Below are 16,688 nucleotides of genomic sequence, written 5' to 3' on the forward strand. Positions count from 1 at the left end.
TAGTCATTAGCACTCATCAGGCAATGTCTATGGGCAACTGACTGCACTCAGACCAAAGGGGGCTGAATAATTATGCACACCCCACTTTGCAGTTATTGATTTGTAAAAAAATGTTTGGAATCATGCATGATTTTTGTTCCACTTCTCACGTGTACACCACTTTGTATTGGTCTATCACAGGGAATTCCAATAAAATTGTTTCATGTTTGTGGCAGTAATGTGACAACATGTGGAAAACTTCCAGGGGGCCGAATACTTTTGCAAGCCACTGTAGCTATCGAACAAAGTCTGCCAAAGTGTGGTGAGAATGTTTAAAATATCTAAACATCTGTTTGGCACTGTTTGGATACAAATAAGTTTATTTTCACATTTAGTCTTTTTATTAACCTTCAAATGTGGCTAATGTTAGGGAGAACGAGTGAAACGAGGTTTGATTCGGGTTGTGGGTCTAAACTTTGCAAGATGGGTGCGGATATGAAACCCATTAGCAAGGGGTTGATATGGGCAGTAGGTGGGCAATAGGTTTGTGGGTGTGGTTCTGCAAATAAAAGAAAAAGAAGAGGACGGGATAATATTAGGGAAGCATGCAATTTTCACCCACAGGTTAATTTTCATATTTAGCCAGGTATACACTTTAAGGCTACTTGCACACCAAGACGTTGCGTTAGGTGCCACGTTAAGGTCGCATAACGTGCACCTAACACAACGTATGGTGCTGCAAGAGCCGACGGTAGAGTGAGCCGCGTTAGGCGGCTCTATTCCGATAAAGTCTCCCAGAGTGGCGCTGATTGGCCGGCGGGACCACGTGACGCGGAGCGAGACACTCCGCATCACTTGGTCCCGCCGGCCAATCAGCGGCCGCCAGTGCAGTGAATATTAAGTAGCCATGTGCGCGGCTACTGTAGCTGGCTCTCCCCGCCTCCTCTCCGCCCCCTACTGCGCATGTGTAAACAGTCTAACGCGGCTATAGCCGCTCTAACGCCGTAGCATGCTGCACTTTCCGGGCAACGTACAGCGTTACATGTAACGCAACGTGGGCTGTGTGAACAGCCCACTTGAGTTACATTGCTGTGCGTTGGGGGAGCGTTACAGGCGCACTAACGTGTGCCTGTAACGTCCCTATGTGTAAGCAGCCTAAAGGAAACATCCAAGCTAATAAAAAAAAACAAACTCCACTTACCTGGGGCTTCCTCCAGCCCCTGGCAGTCGTTCTGTGCCCTCGCCGCAGCTCTGGTGGCTCCCGGTGTCCTTAGTTGCAGAAGCCGACCTCGCCAGGTCGGCTTCCGGGTCGGCTTCTTGTGCACTCTACGGCGCGGGTCACGTGGTCTGGCCGACGTCATCAGGATTGTACTGCGCAGGCTCAGTAGTTCTGTGCCTGCGAAGTATAATCCTGATGACGTTGGCTGGACCACGTGACCCGCGCGGTGGAGCGCAGAAGAAGCCAACCCGGAACCCGACCTTGCGGGGTCGGCTTCTGCAGCGGGGAAGACCGGGAGCCACCGGAGCTGCGGCGAGGGCACAGAACGACTGCCAGGGGCTGGAGGAAGCCCCAGGTAAGTGGAGTTTTTTGTTTGTTTGTTTTTTTGCTTGGACCTTCACTTGAAATCAATGCAACCCATGAACATTAAAAAAAAAAAAAATCACCTATTTTCCCTCCAGTATATGTAGGTAGAAAAAAACTAAGTCTTGTAAAAGTAATATATTTTAATGGCTAACTGATCAAGTTAAATTATGCATGCTTTCTGGGATCTAGTCCCCTTCTTCAGGCATATTTCCAGATGTTAGCTGAAGTAAAACACTGATGCAGGTAAATAGTAAACACTAAGATGACAGTTGTGCTGATTACTGTTTAGCAGTTCGATGTTTTACTTCAGCTAACATCTGGAAATATGCTCGATAAAGGGGACTAGATCCCAGAAAGTTTGAATCATTTAATTTAAATCAGTTAGCCATTAAAATGTATTACTTTTACAAGACTGTTTTTTTTCTACCTGCATTATTTGTTTGGCTAACATAGTACAGAAACATTTTTACTACTACCCTCCAATATATCAATATCTTACCTTAATAAGTTCCTTGTCTCCCTCTGATGAGTCTTCTTTACTGTAATGTGTCAACATTTCTTGTAGCAGTTTCACATTATTATTCACTTCTTCCAGAGTGTGAACACGCTTACTAAGCTTCTGCATTCTGACTTCATCCTGCAGAGGAAACCCATGGACAACTTCAATATAAAAATGCAGCATTTTTAAGATTTCCTCATTGCATGCTGGTCAAAGACATACTACAGTTTGCAGGTTCACATGAAGGAAACATCGTATGGAAACGTACAACGGTGTTCATAGAAAAGTATTTCATTTACAAAATTGATTCAGCGATTCAAAACAACCCTTCATTTTCTGCAAATAAGTTGAGATATATATAATAGTTTCCGTGTTTGGGAAACACCTAACACCTAACCCTAAACTAAAACCCCCTTCCTGATGCCTAACCCTAAAACCCCCTACCTGACTCCTACCCTAAAACCCCCTTCCTGATGCCCAACCCTAAATCCCCCTTCCTGAAGCCTAACCTTTTCTAGCCTAGCCTTTTCTAGCTTAACTCGATGGACGTATGTCTTTTTTCAACCCAAATAAATATGTAAACCTAAAACATCCCTTTCCTGACGCTTAAAGAGAGTCTGAAGCGAGAATAAATCTTGCCTCAGACCTCATAGTTAGCAGGGGCATGTGTGCCCCTGCTAAAACGCCGATATCCCGCGGCTTAACGGGGGTCCCTTCACCCCCAAATCCCCTCGGTGCAGCAGGGGGGGGGCGCTTCCTGGTTGGGGCAGGGCTAACCGCCGCAGCCCTGCCCCACGCGCGTCTGTCAGACGCGTATCTCCGCCTCTCCCCCGCCCCTCTCAGTCTTCCTTCACTGAGAGGGGCGGGGGAGAGGCGGCAATGCGCGTCTGATAGACGCGACTGGAGGCAGGGCTGCAGCCCTGCCTCCAGGAAGAAGAAGATTTACGACCAACTTGCGACCAAGTCTTGCGGGGGTGGGTTTGGGGGTGAAGGGCCCCCCGTTTAGCCGCGGGATAGCGGCGTTTTAGCAGGGGCACACATGCCCCTGCTAACTATGAGCTCTGAAGCGAGATTTATTCTCGCTTCAGAGTCTCTTTAATCTTAAAACTCCTCTTCTTAACCCTATAATTTTCTAACGATAAATTTCAAAACTATTTTCAAAAATGAAAAATTTGTAAATACAAAAAAATTTCAAAAAGAGAAAGTTCTAACTTTGAAACACACAAAAAAAATCAGTTAGACGGGCTGGCGCCTGATAAATAGCAAATTTATATTTGCATTATATTTGCATTAGCGCCTATGGGCGCCCAAATCGTCCAATAGATGCAGGCGCCAACATTTCTTGCTTCCGATAGGCTGTTCCTGTCCTAAACCTGATTCTCTAGGGAAAAGGGGGAGCCGAAAGGGATTTCGCCTTCATGCTCTGGTGGGGAAGATTGTTACAGCTGACATTTGGATGAGAGAACGGATAGGGAATAATCCCGGTAGTCAGTCATTTTAATTAAAAGAATAAATTGAGCTTATACGAAAATGGAGTCTTGAGAGAGTATTATGTATCTGGGAATGGTAAATGTAGTCCAGGCACTTCTAAACATCTGCTAATTAGAGTTCTGGTATCAGAGGTAGCAAGCAGAAGTCAGGACTACTCTTCTTGCTTGGAAACCTCTGCATAGCTGTTATACAGAAGGAGCTTGTTATACAGGGCCATAAACCTGAACCTTTCTAGGAGGATCGACCAGTTGTGTGGAGGTAAGAAAGAAAAAAAAATCGGCACACAGTGGATAAATAGGTACTTTATCTTCCTAGGGGATCCAATTAAACTTATCCAAGTGCTTATTGTTTCTGCCAAGATGGCGCTGCACTAGCTGCCACGGCATGCAGAACTCCCACAACTTTTCCTTTTTTATAATTTTTTAGCATTCATCAGTTTTTAGTTAACTTTAGTTTTTAGGAGGTTTAAGGTAGTTTCGCTCGCAAGGGTGCAGCTCAGCCTGCCCCTAAAGTGACCTCCAAGAGAGGCCTACCTCTCCTGGAATCGAGACCTCGCCCAGACAGCACCTCCTACTCACCAGCCTGGTCCCGTTAGCAGAGCTGCACACTTCCCTCTAATCCCTGGCAGCAGCATTCCTTCAGACTGCAGGCACCCAAGGCTCCTGGGGTCCCATCAGCAGCCTCGATCTGCTCCATTGCCTCCACTCCTGCAGCAGCTGGGATCTGCTCAATCGCCACCTGTGAACAATCGTCCGGCTATCTGCCGCCACTGCCGTCTGCACCCTATTAGCCTCCTCAGGCGATTTGCCCCAGTGAAGCGTGCACCAATTTGCCCAGTGCAGCCACATCGCCGGCATTAGAAGACCCCAGCCCTCCCTCCGCTACAGTTGGCCCTCACTATCATGGGACAAATAAGGAGGAAATGCAGGTGGCAGTGAAGATGAAGTTGCCTGTGCTGCACAATGAGCTAGCATAGGGCCACGCACAGCTGACCAGCCGACCCAGGACTCTGCACCTACACCTCAGTACCTTAAAAAAAAAACCTTATGATATAATGAATTGTATGTGTAGTACGGATAATTAGTAGAACATTAGTAGAGTCTCAAGAAGAGTCTCATATTTTTTATTTTCAGTTACCCGTATTTTTCGGACTATAAGACGCACCGGACCATAAGACGCACCTAGATTTAGAGGATAAAAATTGGGAATAAAAAAAAAAAACAACGAATCCTGGTGCATCCATGGTGCAGAGGCATCTTGTGGATTTTCTCCACTCCCCCCATTATTATATCCCCTTGTAACTCATGTCCCCCTAGTACCTCGTGTCCCCTCCTCTGTACTCCTCCTGTGTCCTCTTCTGTCCGGTTTCTGCCTCTGTCCACCTGTGTTGTATCATCAATTGGCACCTTATGGCTCAGTCCAGGTAGGATAGGAAGAGCAGAATGGATTTGGCTATGGCACAGTTGTAAGTTGGAGCTGTCAGTAGTAAGAAGGATGCATTAGCAAGTCCTCCTGGTTTAGCAGAAGCAGCCAAGCTCTGCACTCAGCCTGGCATCTCCCTGTGGCCATATGCCAAGTCTGCTGTGTGCAGGAGTCCTCAGATGAGGATTGGTGTGATGTGTGTGGAGTTAATCTGCTGGGAGTGACATAAGGAGGCCTGCATGTGAGTCAGGGAAGGGCTATGTGTCTGGAATAGGAGGAGGAAGGCTCGCTGCTAAATGCTGCTTGGCTGGCAAGCAGCGTACATTACCCTGATTCCATGCCATTGATGACTGGAGGGCGACATCAGCAGACATCCTCGCGTGTGTGGGAATTAGCTGATACAGTGCTGCTGTCTGCAGGCTGCAGCCTCACCTCTATGTTCCCCGGGATTCTAGTGACTTGAAAGGTGCTGCAGCTTCACTATGAGCATCAATGGCTTGAGCAATCGCAGATACCACATTGTAGGAAAGAGGTTTGACATGGCTGCTGCCGCTGATTGGTTTAAAGTTGCTAATCAATGGAATGGGACGCGGGGCAGTGTTATGTTAACCAGCTGGGTACGCTAGACGGTTCCTGCAGGGAAGACTTGTTACTTATCTTTCATGCACCGGTAAGCTGGCTCGTTACTTTGTTCCCGCATCGGGTAAGCTGTGGGGATTCCAGGAAAGGGGTGTGACGTGGCTGCTGTGGATTGGTTTACAGCTCTGTCAGTCAGGGCTGCCGCTAAATGACTGGATCCGATGGTCTCGCCGGTGGGACCATTGGGGCCAGTCACTTAGCGGCAGCCCTGACTGGCAGGGCTGTAAACCAATCCACAGCAGCCACGTCACACCCCTTTCCTGGAATCCCCACAGCTTACCGGATGCGGGAACAAAGTAACGAGCCAGCTTACCGGTGCATGAAAGATAAGTAACAAGTCTTCCCTGCAGGAGCCGTCTAGCGTACCCAGCTGGTTAACATAACACTGCCCCGCGTCCCATTCCACTGATTAGCAACTGTGCATCGGCTGCACGCATCTCCGGCTGTCACTTGCCTCTCCTGCTGCCCATTACAATTCTGCTGATTGGCCGCTAACAGCATTCGCACATCTAGGGTAACTGAAGCCTGTTCTCGTGAGAAGAGTCAAGTGACAGCTTGAGATGCACGCAGCCAATTACAGCCAATGACGCGGGGCAGTGTTAACCAGCTGGGTACGCTACACGGCTCGTGCAGGGAATACCAGGGTCCTTACTTCTTATTCATGCATCGGTAAGCTGGCTCGTTACACTTACCCACGTGGTCGGGAGACTCGGGGCATTGAAAACTAGCTGAGGACGCTAGATCTTCAGAGCGACTTGCAGGGAATGTAAACAATGGTAAAAAACTTAAAGAGAATCTGTATTGTTAAAATCACACAAAAGTAAACATACCAGTGCGTTAGGGGACATCTCCTATTACATTCTGTCACAATTTCGCAGCTCCCCGCCGCATTAAAAGTGGTTAAAAACAGTTTTAAAAAGTTTGTTTATAAACAAACAAAATGGCCACCAAAACAGGAAGTAGGTTGATGTACAGTATGTCCACACATAGAAAATACATCCATACACAAGCAGGCTGTATACAGCCTTCCTTTTGAATCTCAAGAGATCATTTGTGTGTTTCTTTCCCCCTGCATCTCTCATGCACTGAAGTTTCAGGCTGCTCTTTTCTTCCTGCAAACAGCTTTGCCCTTGTCTGTAATTCCTCACTATGTGAAAGCTCAGCCAGCTCAGAGGACGATTTATCCAGCTTGTAAAAGATAAGAGAGAAGAGAGAAGCTGCTCTAATCTAAATAACACACAGGCAGTGTGCATAGATTGGCCTGGAAGGGGGAGTTCATAGCAGAACCACAACACTGAAGAACTTGGCAGCCTTCCAGACACAGGCTGACAAGTCTGACAAGAGAGAGATAAGTTGATTTATTACAGAGACTGTGATAGTACAAAGTGCTGCAGTAAGCCAGAACACATTAGAATAGCTTTTGGAACTTGTAGGATGATAAAAAACAGGATGCAATTTTTGTTACGGAGTCTCTTTAAGTCCAAATACGGTACATTCGGACTATAAGACGCAGGGACTTTTTCTCCCCACTTTTGGGGGAGAAAAAGTGCGTCTTATAGTCCGAAAAATACGGTATATAGTGTTTTTTTTTAAACCATTGCATCATTCTCTAATATTTGCAGTTTACAAACTACTCTCTGTATTTTGAACTATGAAAAAGAGCAGATCTAATGACCCTTGAAAATTTCCTGCAGTAAAACCTTAAACAAACAAGAAACAGTGAGAGACAGGTTGAGATAAGTGCTTCAGAAAACAGCACTGTAGCTGACCAAACTTGGGTGAAGAGCTTAGAGAAGCTCTTTTGCATAGATAACAACTGAAGTTTATTAACTCTTCCTGTACTGGAAACAATATGAGCCTCCTATCTGGGCTACTTATGTTCTATTTCTTAGCTGTACTATACATACAAATCATTATCTCATAAGTTTATTATCACTTCAGATTCCCTTTAAATCAAAACTGAAAAGCCATCTGTTTAGTCTGGCATTTATAATAACATAATTGTTTCCCCTGTACACATCACTATGTACTGATCTGAGACAAGCTTATGCGCTAGAAAATCACTTTACAAATGTTTTGTTGTTGTTGTAGTTTACACAAAGTTTAAGTTAGCTTACCTCTTTGACCATTGATTTAATTAGTTTGTTGGCTTCCTGCAAATCATCTGGATTTTTACTTTTCAATAATATGGCCAATAGCTGAAACAGTAAAGTACATATATTGTTTAAGGAAACTGGAATAAGCAAAGTGTGAGAAATATGACACACAATCTCTACCCTACCTTAGATCTCTCATCATCATCAAAAATTGGATTTTTAGGTCGGACTGGAGGCGATGGAATCAGAGTGAGATCCACTGGGATTACTGGGTCTGACAGAACAATACCTGGAGTACGTAATAAAAGTTAAAATTAAAAACACAGCTTAACCACTTTCGGATTTCCCAGACGCATAACTACGCCCCTATTGACTTAATGAGCGGATCAGGGGCGTTGATAAACGCCCCTGCCGCTATTGTGCTGTGCAGACACGATCGCGCGCGCGCTCCCGCGCGCCCCCGCTCCCGCGCTCCCGCCCGCGGGTGCGCGCCCCCGTGCGTGCACATGCGCGTGCACCAGCTTCATTTATCTCTGGGTGGGATTGATGAATGGGAGTAATTACTCCCATCACCAATCAGATGCCTGTAACCATGAATGAGCACTGCTATAAGCCAATAGCAGTGCTCATTCATTTGTGAGGTTTACAAACAATGTTGCCAGCACTTAAAGAGACACTGAAGCGAAAAAAAAAATTATGATATTATGATTTGTATGTGTAGTACAGCTAAGAAATAAAACATTAAGATCAGATACATCAGTCTAATTGTTTCCAGTACAGGAAGAGTTGAGAAACTCCAGTTGTTATCTCTATACAAAAAAGCCATTAAGCTCTACGACTTTCAAAGTCGTGGAGAGGGCTGTTTTCTAACTTTTATTATCTCAACTGTTAGTTAATTTTTTACTTTTCCTCTGGCAGAGGAGAGGTCATTAGTTCACAGACTGCTCTGAAAGAATCATTTTGAATGCTGAGTGTTGTGTAATCTGCACATATTAGAGAATGATGCAATGTTAGAAAAAAACACTATATACCTGAAAATAAAAATATGAGAATATTTTCTTTGCTGCTAATCTTCTAGTAATTATTCATAGTACACAACCAATTCATTATATCATTTTTTTTTCACTTCAGTGTCTCTTTAAGAAGATACAGTTACCTTGTAATCACTCCTGAGAGGATTACAAGGTAACTGGATCTTCTTTTCTTGTATTCTGACTGCCACCTAGAGGATTTTATAAATATACCAGGACTTATAAATAAATATGCCAGGACTATATACCCCTGATCAACCCTGATTAACCCTGATCAACCCTGATCTAATCCTAGCCTCCCTTGCTTTTTTTTATGGTTGGAAATATAGAAATAGTGTATCTTTTCATTTTTTTCTCTTTTTTCTTTTTAAAATGCATAGAGAATAACATTATTACTAAAATAAAATATCACCCTTGAAAAGCCTAATTTGTGGCGAAAAAACAACCTATAGATCATTCACATGTGATGAGTAGCAATAAAGTTATCAGTGAATGAATGGGAGGAGCGCTGAAATGTAAAAGTTGTTTTGGTTTTAAGGGAAGAAAACCTGTGATCCTGAAGTGGTTAAATACTTACAGGAAACAAAATAAAAATGACTTTTTAAAAAAAATAAACATTTTAATAAATACTCAGAGATTATAGTTGGAGCATAAACAATAGTAGGCAGAAGTGGTACACAAGCACGACAGCAGCACGGTTTGGTATTGCATTAAGCAGTAGCAAATGTAGCTGCAATGTTGCGATTAATATTAAGCTAGCCATAAACTACGGTAATACATTTTTTTCAATGGATTAAATGTAAGCATCAGATGTAATAAGAATCTAGTAAAAAAAAAATATATATCATTTTCGATAGATATAATGATCAGCATATTAAATCGTATATAAATTAAAATATGAACATTTGTTTGCCAGGTCAATACAGCTGGGAAAGTGGTAGGGGTGCAGGCAGCTAAAGATATCAATTGCTTACCTTATCCAACTAACTGGGCAGTGTATGGCCACCTTTAGACAAGATTTGTCTGGTGTGGCACACAAGAATTTCTCAGAAACACTGATAGCATAATGAACAACATCTAATGATCAGTCTTTGAATGTAATGTCCGCATTTCCTTCTGATGTTCAAACGTACTGTATGTAAGTTGTGTGTTTAAGATTTCCTTTAACATACAGGGTGCAGGTAAAAAAATATTGGCATCTTGAAATCCTGATTCTTTAACCAGTTCTGGACATGGCCTATTGAAATCAACACCGTTTATGTCCTCCTATCTCTGCCAGTGCATCAATTTTTTCTAGGCTGTGTCCACGCACACCTAATGGGGAAATTCAGCAGTCACTAGACAGCTGACATCTCCTTGCACAGATTAAGAGCCATGCTGAGTGGCTCTTGATCAAAGTGACCACTATGATTGTGCTGATCATACTGGTCACTAAAGGCAGGACCAGAAGGGGAATGGCACTCACCTCTCCCCAAGTTTGCCGTTACCCTATGCTCAGGGCAGCACCCAGCATCGCTCTGCCTCAAGAGGAACTTGAGGAGGTGAGAAATACTGCTGCCAATGTCTGCATAAAGTGGCTTAAGAAGTCCACTAGGCACCAGGGAAGCTTATGAAGACCAGTAGACACCAGGGAAGAGTATATAAAAGACCACTAGACACCAGGGAAGCTTATGTGGATGACTAGGCACCAAATCTATAGGGGACTACTAGACACTGAGCAAACTTATAGGGGATGACTGGATACCAGAAAAACATATAAGAGACCAGTATGCACCAGGGAAGTTTATGGGGACCACTAGACACCAGGGAAATGTATGGGGACCACTAAACATCAAGGACATACAGTGGGATGCGAAAGTTTGGGCAACGTTGTTAATGTCATAATTTTCCTGTATAAATCGTTGGTTGTTACGATAAAAAATGTCAGTTAAATATATCATCTAGGAGACACACACAGTGATATTTGAGAAGTGAAATGAAGTTGATTGGATTTACAGAAAGTGTGCAATAATTGTTTAACCACTTAAGGACTGTAGTCATAAAACCCCTTAAAGGGAACCTTAACTGGTGGGGAAAAAAAATTTCACTTACCTGGGGGCTTTCCCGAGCCTCCTGCAGCTGTCCTGTGCCCGCGCTGGTCCTTCGGTGCCCTCCGGTCTCCCTCCGCGGCTAAGTTTCGTTTTCGGACGACTGCCAGTCGTCCTCAGGCAAAGCGACCTCTTCTTCCGCATTCCCCGTCGTAAAGAGCCATAAAGCGCGTCCGCATGACGCAAAACATGTCATGCGGACGCGCTTTATGGCTCTTTACGACGGGGAATGCGGAAGAAGAGGACGCTTTGCCCGAGGACGACTGGCAGTCGTCTGAAAACGAAACTTAGCTACGGAGGGAGACCGGAGGGCACCGAAGGACCGGCGCGGGCACAGGACGGCTGCAGGAGGCTCGGGAAAGCCCCCAGGTAAGTGAATTTTTTCCCCCACCAGTTAAGGTTCCCTTTAAGGGCCAGACACTTTTTTTCCATTCAGACCACTGCAGCTTTAACGGTTTATTGCTTGGTCATACAACCTACCCTTAAATGAATTTTACATCCTCTTCTTGTCCCAAATACAGCTTTCTTTTGGTGCTATTTGATTGCTGCTGTGATTTTTAGTTTTTACTATATTCATCAAAAAAGACATGATTTTTTTTTACTTTCTGTGCTGACATTTTTCAAATAAAGTAAAATTTCTATATACATTTTTGTCCAAATTTATTGTGCTACATGTCTTTGATAAAAAAAAAAAATCCAATAGGTGTATATTTATTGGTTTGGGTAAACGTTATAGCGTTTACAAACTATGGTGCAAAAAGTGAATTTTCCCATCTTCAAGCATCTCTGACTTTTCTGAGCACCTGTCAGGTTTCATGAGGTGCTAGAATTCCAGGATAGTGTAAATACCCCCCAAATTACCCCATTTTGGAAAGAAGACATCCCAAAGTATTCACTAAGAGGCATGGTGAGTTCATAGAAGATTTTATTTTTTGTCACAAGTTAGAAGAAAATGACACTTTGTGACAAAAAAAAAAAAAAAAAAAAGATTTTCTGCTTTCTTGTGACAAACAAAAAAGAAATCTGCCACGGACTCACCATGCTCCTCTCTGAATACTTTGGGATGTCTACTTTCCAAAATAGGGTCATTTGGGGGGGGGGGGGGGGGTTTACTGTCCTGGCATTTTGGGGGTGCTAAATTGTAAGCACCCCCTGTAAAGCCTAAAGGTGCTCATAGGGCTTTGGGCCCCTTAGTGCACCTAGGCTGCAAAAAAGTGTCACACGTGGTATCGTCGTACTCAGGAGAAATAGTATAATGTGTTTTGGGGTGTATTTTTACACATACCCATGCTGGGTGGGAGAAATATCTCTGTAAATGAGATTTTTTTTACACACAATTGTCCATATTTCTCCCACCCAGCATGGGTATGTGTAAAAATACACCCCAAAACACATTATACTACTTCTCCCGAGCACAGCGATACCACGTGTGGCACTTTTTTGCAACCTAACTGCGCTAAGGGGCCCAAAGTCCAATGAGTACCTTTAGGATTTCACAGGTCATTTTGAGACATTTGGTTTCAAGACTACTCCTCACGGTTTAGGGCCCCTAAGATGCCAGTACAGTATAGGAACCCCAAAAATGACCCCATTTTAGAAAGAAGACACCCCAAGGTATTTTGTTAGGAGTATGGTGAGTTCATAGATGATTTTATTTTTTGTCACAGGTTAGCGGAAAATGACACTTTGTGAAAAAAAAAACAATAAAAATCAATTTCCGCTAACTTGTGACAAAAAATAAAATCTTCTATGAACTCACCATACTCCTAACGGTAAACCTTGGGGTGTCTTCTTTCTATAATGGGGTCATTTGTGGTGTTCCTATACTGCCCTGGAATTTTGGGGGCCCTAAACCCGTGAGGAGTAGTCTTGAAACAAAAATGACCTGTGAAATCCTAAAGGTACTCATTGGACTTTGGGCCCCTTAGCACAGTTAGGTTGCAAAAAAGTGCCACACGTGGTATCGCCTACTCGGGAGAAGTAGTACAATGTGTTTTGGGGTGTATTTTTACACATACCCATGCTGGGTGGGAGAAATCTCTCTGTAAATGGACAATTGTGTGTAAAAAAAATCATCATTTACAGAGATATTTCTCCCACCCAGCATGGGTATGTGTAAAAATACACCTCAAAACACATTGTACTACTTCTCCTGAGTACGGCAATACCACATGTGTGACACTTTTTTGCAGCCTAGGTGCGCTAAGGGGCCCAACGTCCTATTCACAGGTCATTTTCAGGCATTAGGTTTCTAGACTACTCCTCACGGTTTTGGGCCCCTAAAATGCCAGGGCAGTATAGGAACCCCACAAGTGACCCCATTTTAGAAAGAAGACACCCCAAGGTATTCCGTTAGAAGTACGGTGAGTTCATAGAAGCTTTTATATTTTGTCACAAGTTAGTGGAAAATGACACTTTGTGAAAAAAAACCCAATGAAAATCAATTTCCGCTAACTTTTGACAAAAAAGAAAATCCTCTATGAACTCATCATACACCTAACGGAATACCTTGGGGAGTCTTCTTTCTAAAATGGGGTCACTTGTGGGGTTCCTATATGGCCCTGGCATTTTAGGGGCCCAAAACCGCGAGGAGTAGTCTAGAAACCAAATGCCTCAAAATGACTGTTCAGGGGTATAAGCAACTGCAAATTTTGATGACAGGTGGTCTATGAGGGGCCGAATTTTGTGCAACCAGTCATAAGCAGGGTGGCCTCTTAGATGACAGGTTGTATTGGCACTGAAGTGCAGGAAGCACAGGATGTTCTCAAATCGTGACCTGGACATGGCAGCAGAGAATATGGGCATGTGATGTATTGGGTGCGTAGACCATTGGGTGCCCGCAAGGGGCAGATAAGGGTCTGATCTGATGGGTATGATGGGTAGCAGTGACAGGTAGTGACAGGGGGTGATTGATGGGTGATCAGTGGGTGATTAGAGGGGAGAACAGATGTAAATAATGCACTGGGGAGGTGATCAGAGGGGGTCTGGGGGGCTATCTGAGGGTGTGGGCGGGTGATTGGGTGCCCGCAAGGGGCAGATTAGGGTCTAATCTGATGGGTAGCAGTGACAGGTGGTGACGGAGTGATTGATGGGTGTTTGATGGGTGATCACTGGGTGATTAGAGGGGAGAGCAGATGTAAACAATGCACTTTTGGAGGTGATCTGAGGGTGGGTCTGCGGGCAATCTGAGGGTGTGGGCGGGTGATCAGGTGCCCACGAGGGGCAGGTTAGGGTCTGAGCTGATGGGTGGCAGTGACAGGGGGTGATTGATTGATTTGTGATTGACAGGTGATTACAGGGGAGAATAGATGTATACAGTACACGGGGGGGGGGGGGGGGGGGGTCTGGGGAAGATCTGAGGGGGTGATCAGGCAGTTTAGGACCTAATCTAAAAAATATCATTGACAGATAGTGACAGAGAGTGATTGATGGGTGAATAGGGGGTGATTGGGTGCAAACAGGGGTCTGGGGGGTGGGGAGGGGGGGTGATCTGAGGGGTGCTGTGGGCGATCAGGGGGCAGATCAGTGTGCTTGGGTGCAGACAGGGAGGGCTGCAGCCTACCCTGGTGGTCCCTCGATCACTGGGACCACCAGGGCAGGAGGCAGCCTGTATAATACGCTTTGTATACATTACAAAGAATATTATACGCTTCTATAGCGGCGACAAACCGCCGGCGCTTCCGATCGGCCGGCGGGTCGACGTCATGGGTGAGCAGAGCCTATAGCCGGCGGATGCGCGCGCGTCACAGCGCGTGATCCCCGGCCAGCTGAAGTCCCAGGACCCGATGCCAATTGGAGTTACGTGGTCGTGGGCATGCCACTTTGCCGCCGCACTTTCGCATGGTGCGGTCAGCAAGTGGTTAAACAAAATTAGGCAGGTGCATAAATTTGGGCACCACAAAAAATAAATTAAATCAATATTTAGTAGATCCTCCTTCTGCAGATATTATAGCCTCTAAATGCTTCCTGTAGGTTCCAATGAGAGTCTGGATTCTGGTTGAAGGTATTTTGGACCATTCCTCTTTACAAAACATCTCTAGTTCATTCAGGTTTGAAGGCTTCCGAGCATGGAAAGCTCTCTAACTCACACCACAGATTTTCAATTATATTCAGGTCTGGGGACTGAGATGGCCATTCCAGAATGTTGTACTTGTTCCTCTGCATGAATGACTTAGTGGATTCTGAGCAGTGTTTAGGGTTGTTGTCTTGTTGAAAGATCCAGCCCCGGTGCAGCTTCAGCTTTGTCCCTGATTCCTGGACATTAGTCCTAAGAATCTGCTGATACTGAGTGGAATCCAAGATTCCCAGTCCTTGCACTGGCCACAGCATGATGGTACCACCACCATATTTTACTGTAGGTAGCAGGTGTTTTTCTTGAAATGCTGGGTTGTTTTTCCTCCATGCATAACACCCCTTGTTCTGCCCAAATAACTCCATTTTAGTTTCAGCAGTCCACAGCACCTTATTCCAAAATTAAGCTGGCTTGTCCAAATGTGCTTTAGCATACCTCGAGCGGCTCTGTTTGTGGTGTGGGCGGAGAAAAGGCTTCTTCTGCATACAGCATCTCCTGTACAGTGACTCCATCTGCAGCAAGATGATGTTGTAGGTCTTTGGTGCTAGTCTGTGGGTACCTCAAGTGGCTCTGTGTGTACTGTGGGCGGAGATAATGCTTCCTCTACATCACTCGCATACAGCATTTCCTTGTGTAAAGTGCGCCGAATGGTTGAACAATGCACAGTGACTCCATCTGCAGGTCTGTTGTAGGTCTTTGGTGCTGGTCTGTGGGTTGACTGACTATTCTCACCATTCTTCGCTTCTGTTTATCCGAGATTTTTCATGGTCTGCCACTTCGATCCTTAAATTGAACTGAGCCTGTGGTCTTCCATTTCCTCAATATGTTCCTAACTGTGGAAACAGACAGCTGAAATCTCTGAGACAGCTTTCTGTATCCTTCCCCTAAACCATGATGGTGAACAATCTTTATCTTCAGGTCATTTGAGAGTTGTTTTGAGACCCCCATGTTGCTACTCTTCAGAGAAACTTAAAAGAGGAGGGAAACTTGCAATTGATCCCCTTAAATACTCTTTCTCATAACTGGATTCACTTGTGTATGTAGGTCAGGGGTCACTGAGCTTACTAAGCCAATTTGAGCTCCAATAATTAGTTCTAAAGGTTTTGGAATCAATAAAAAGACAACAGTGCCCATATTTATGCACCTGCCTAATTTTATTTAAACCATTATTGCGCACTTTCTGTAAATGCAATAAACTTTATTTCACTTCTCAAATATCACTGTGTGTGTCTCCTATATGATACATTTAACTGACATTTTTTATCATAACAACCCACGATTTATACAGGAAAATCATGACGATTAACAACGTTGCCCAAACTTTCGCATCCCACTGTATATGGGAGACCACCAAACACCAGGGAACCGTATGGTGACCACTAGAACACTAGGGAAGCTCTGGTCCTTAAGGGGGTTTATTTGTTAGTACTGATAGGGTTAATGTATTTATTTAGCTAATAATGTATCATATTTTACAGCTGAAATGATCACATGCAATCGGCTCAGCTGAGTACCTGAGAATCTGCAGGTGTCTCCCAATATCACTGCTCTCGCCTCTACTGATCTGTCACTGGTTTGCCCTCTAGTGATCCAGCAAGAAGAACAATCTCACCTTACCTCTATAGTCTTTCAAGCGGAACTGTCGCAAAAATCTTAAAATTTAAAACAGATACAAATAGGAAGTACGTTTCTTCCAGAGTAAAATGAGCCATACATTACTTTTCTCCTATGCTGCTGTCACTGACAGTAGGTAGTAGAAATCTGACAGAAGCAACAGGTTTTGGGCT

General features: G+C 44.4%; 1 protein-coding gene across 2 annotated transcripts in view; it reads right to left on the reverse strand.

Annotated features, from left to right (window-relative positions):
- Window positions 1–16,688, reverse strand: part of GGA3 (golgi associated, gamma adaptin ear containing, ARF binding protein 3) — a 257,926-nt gene that overhangs the window by 89,428 nt on the left and 151,810 nt on the right. For both annotated transcript variants that reach the window (XM_068261937.1, XM_068261936.1), the window contains exons 6-8: window positions 7,897–8,000; window positions 7,733–7,813; window positions 2,064–2,201 (exon numbers count right to left, since the gene is read on the reverse strand). In XM_068261937.1, the coding sequence (XP_068118038.1) occupies window positions 2,064–2,201; window positions 7,733–7,813; window positions 7,897–8,000 (323 nt within the window). The remainder of the gene's footprint in view (window positions 1–2,063; window positions 2,202–7,732; window positions 7,814–7,896; window positions 8,001–16,688) is intronic.

This window comes from Hyperolius riggenbachi, chromosome 12 (assembly GCF_040937935.1).
Source record: "Hyperolius riggenbachi isolate aHypRig1 chromosome 12, aHypRig1.pri, whole genome shotgun sequence".
Lineage (NCBI taxonomy): Eukaryota > Metazoa > Chordata > Amphibia > Anura > Hyperoliidae > Hyperolius > Hyperolius riggenbachi.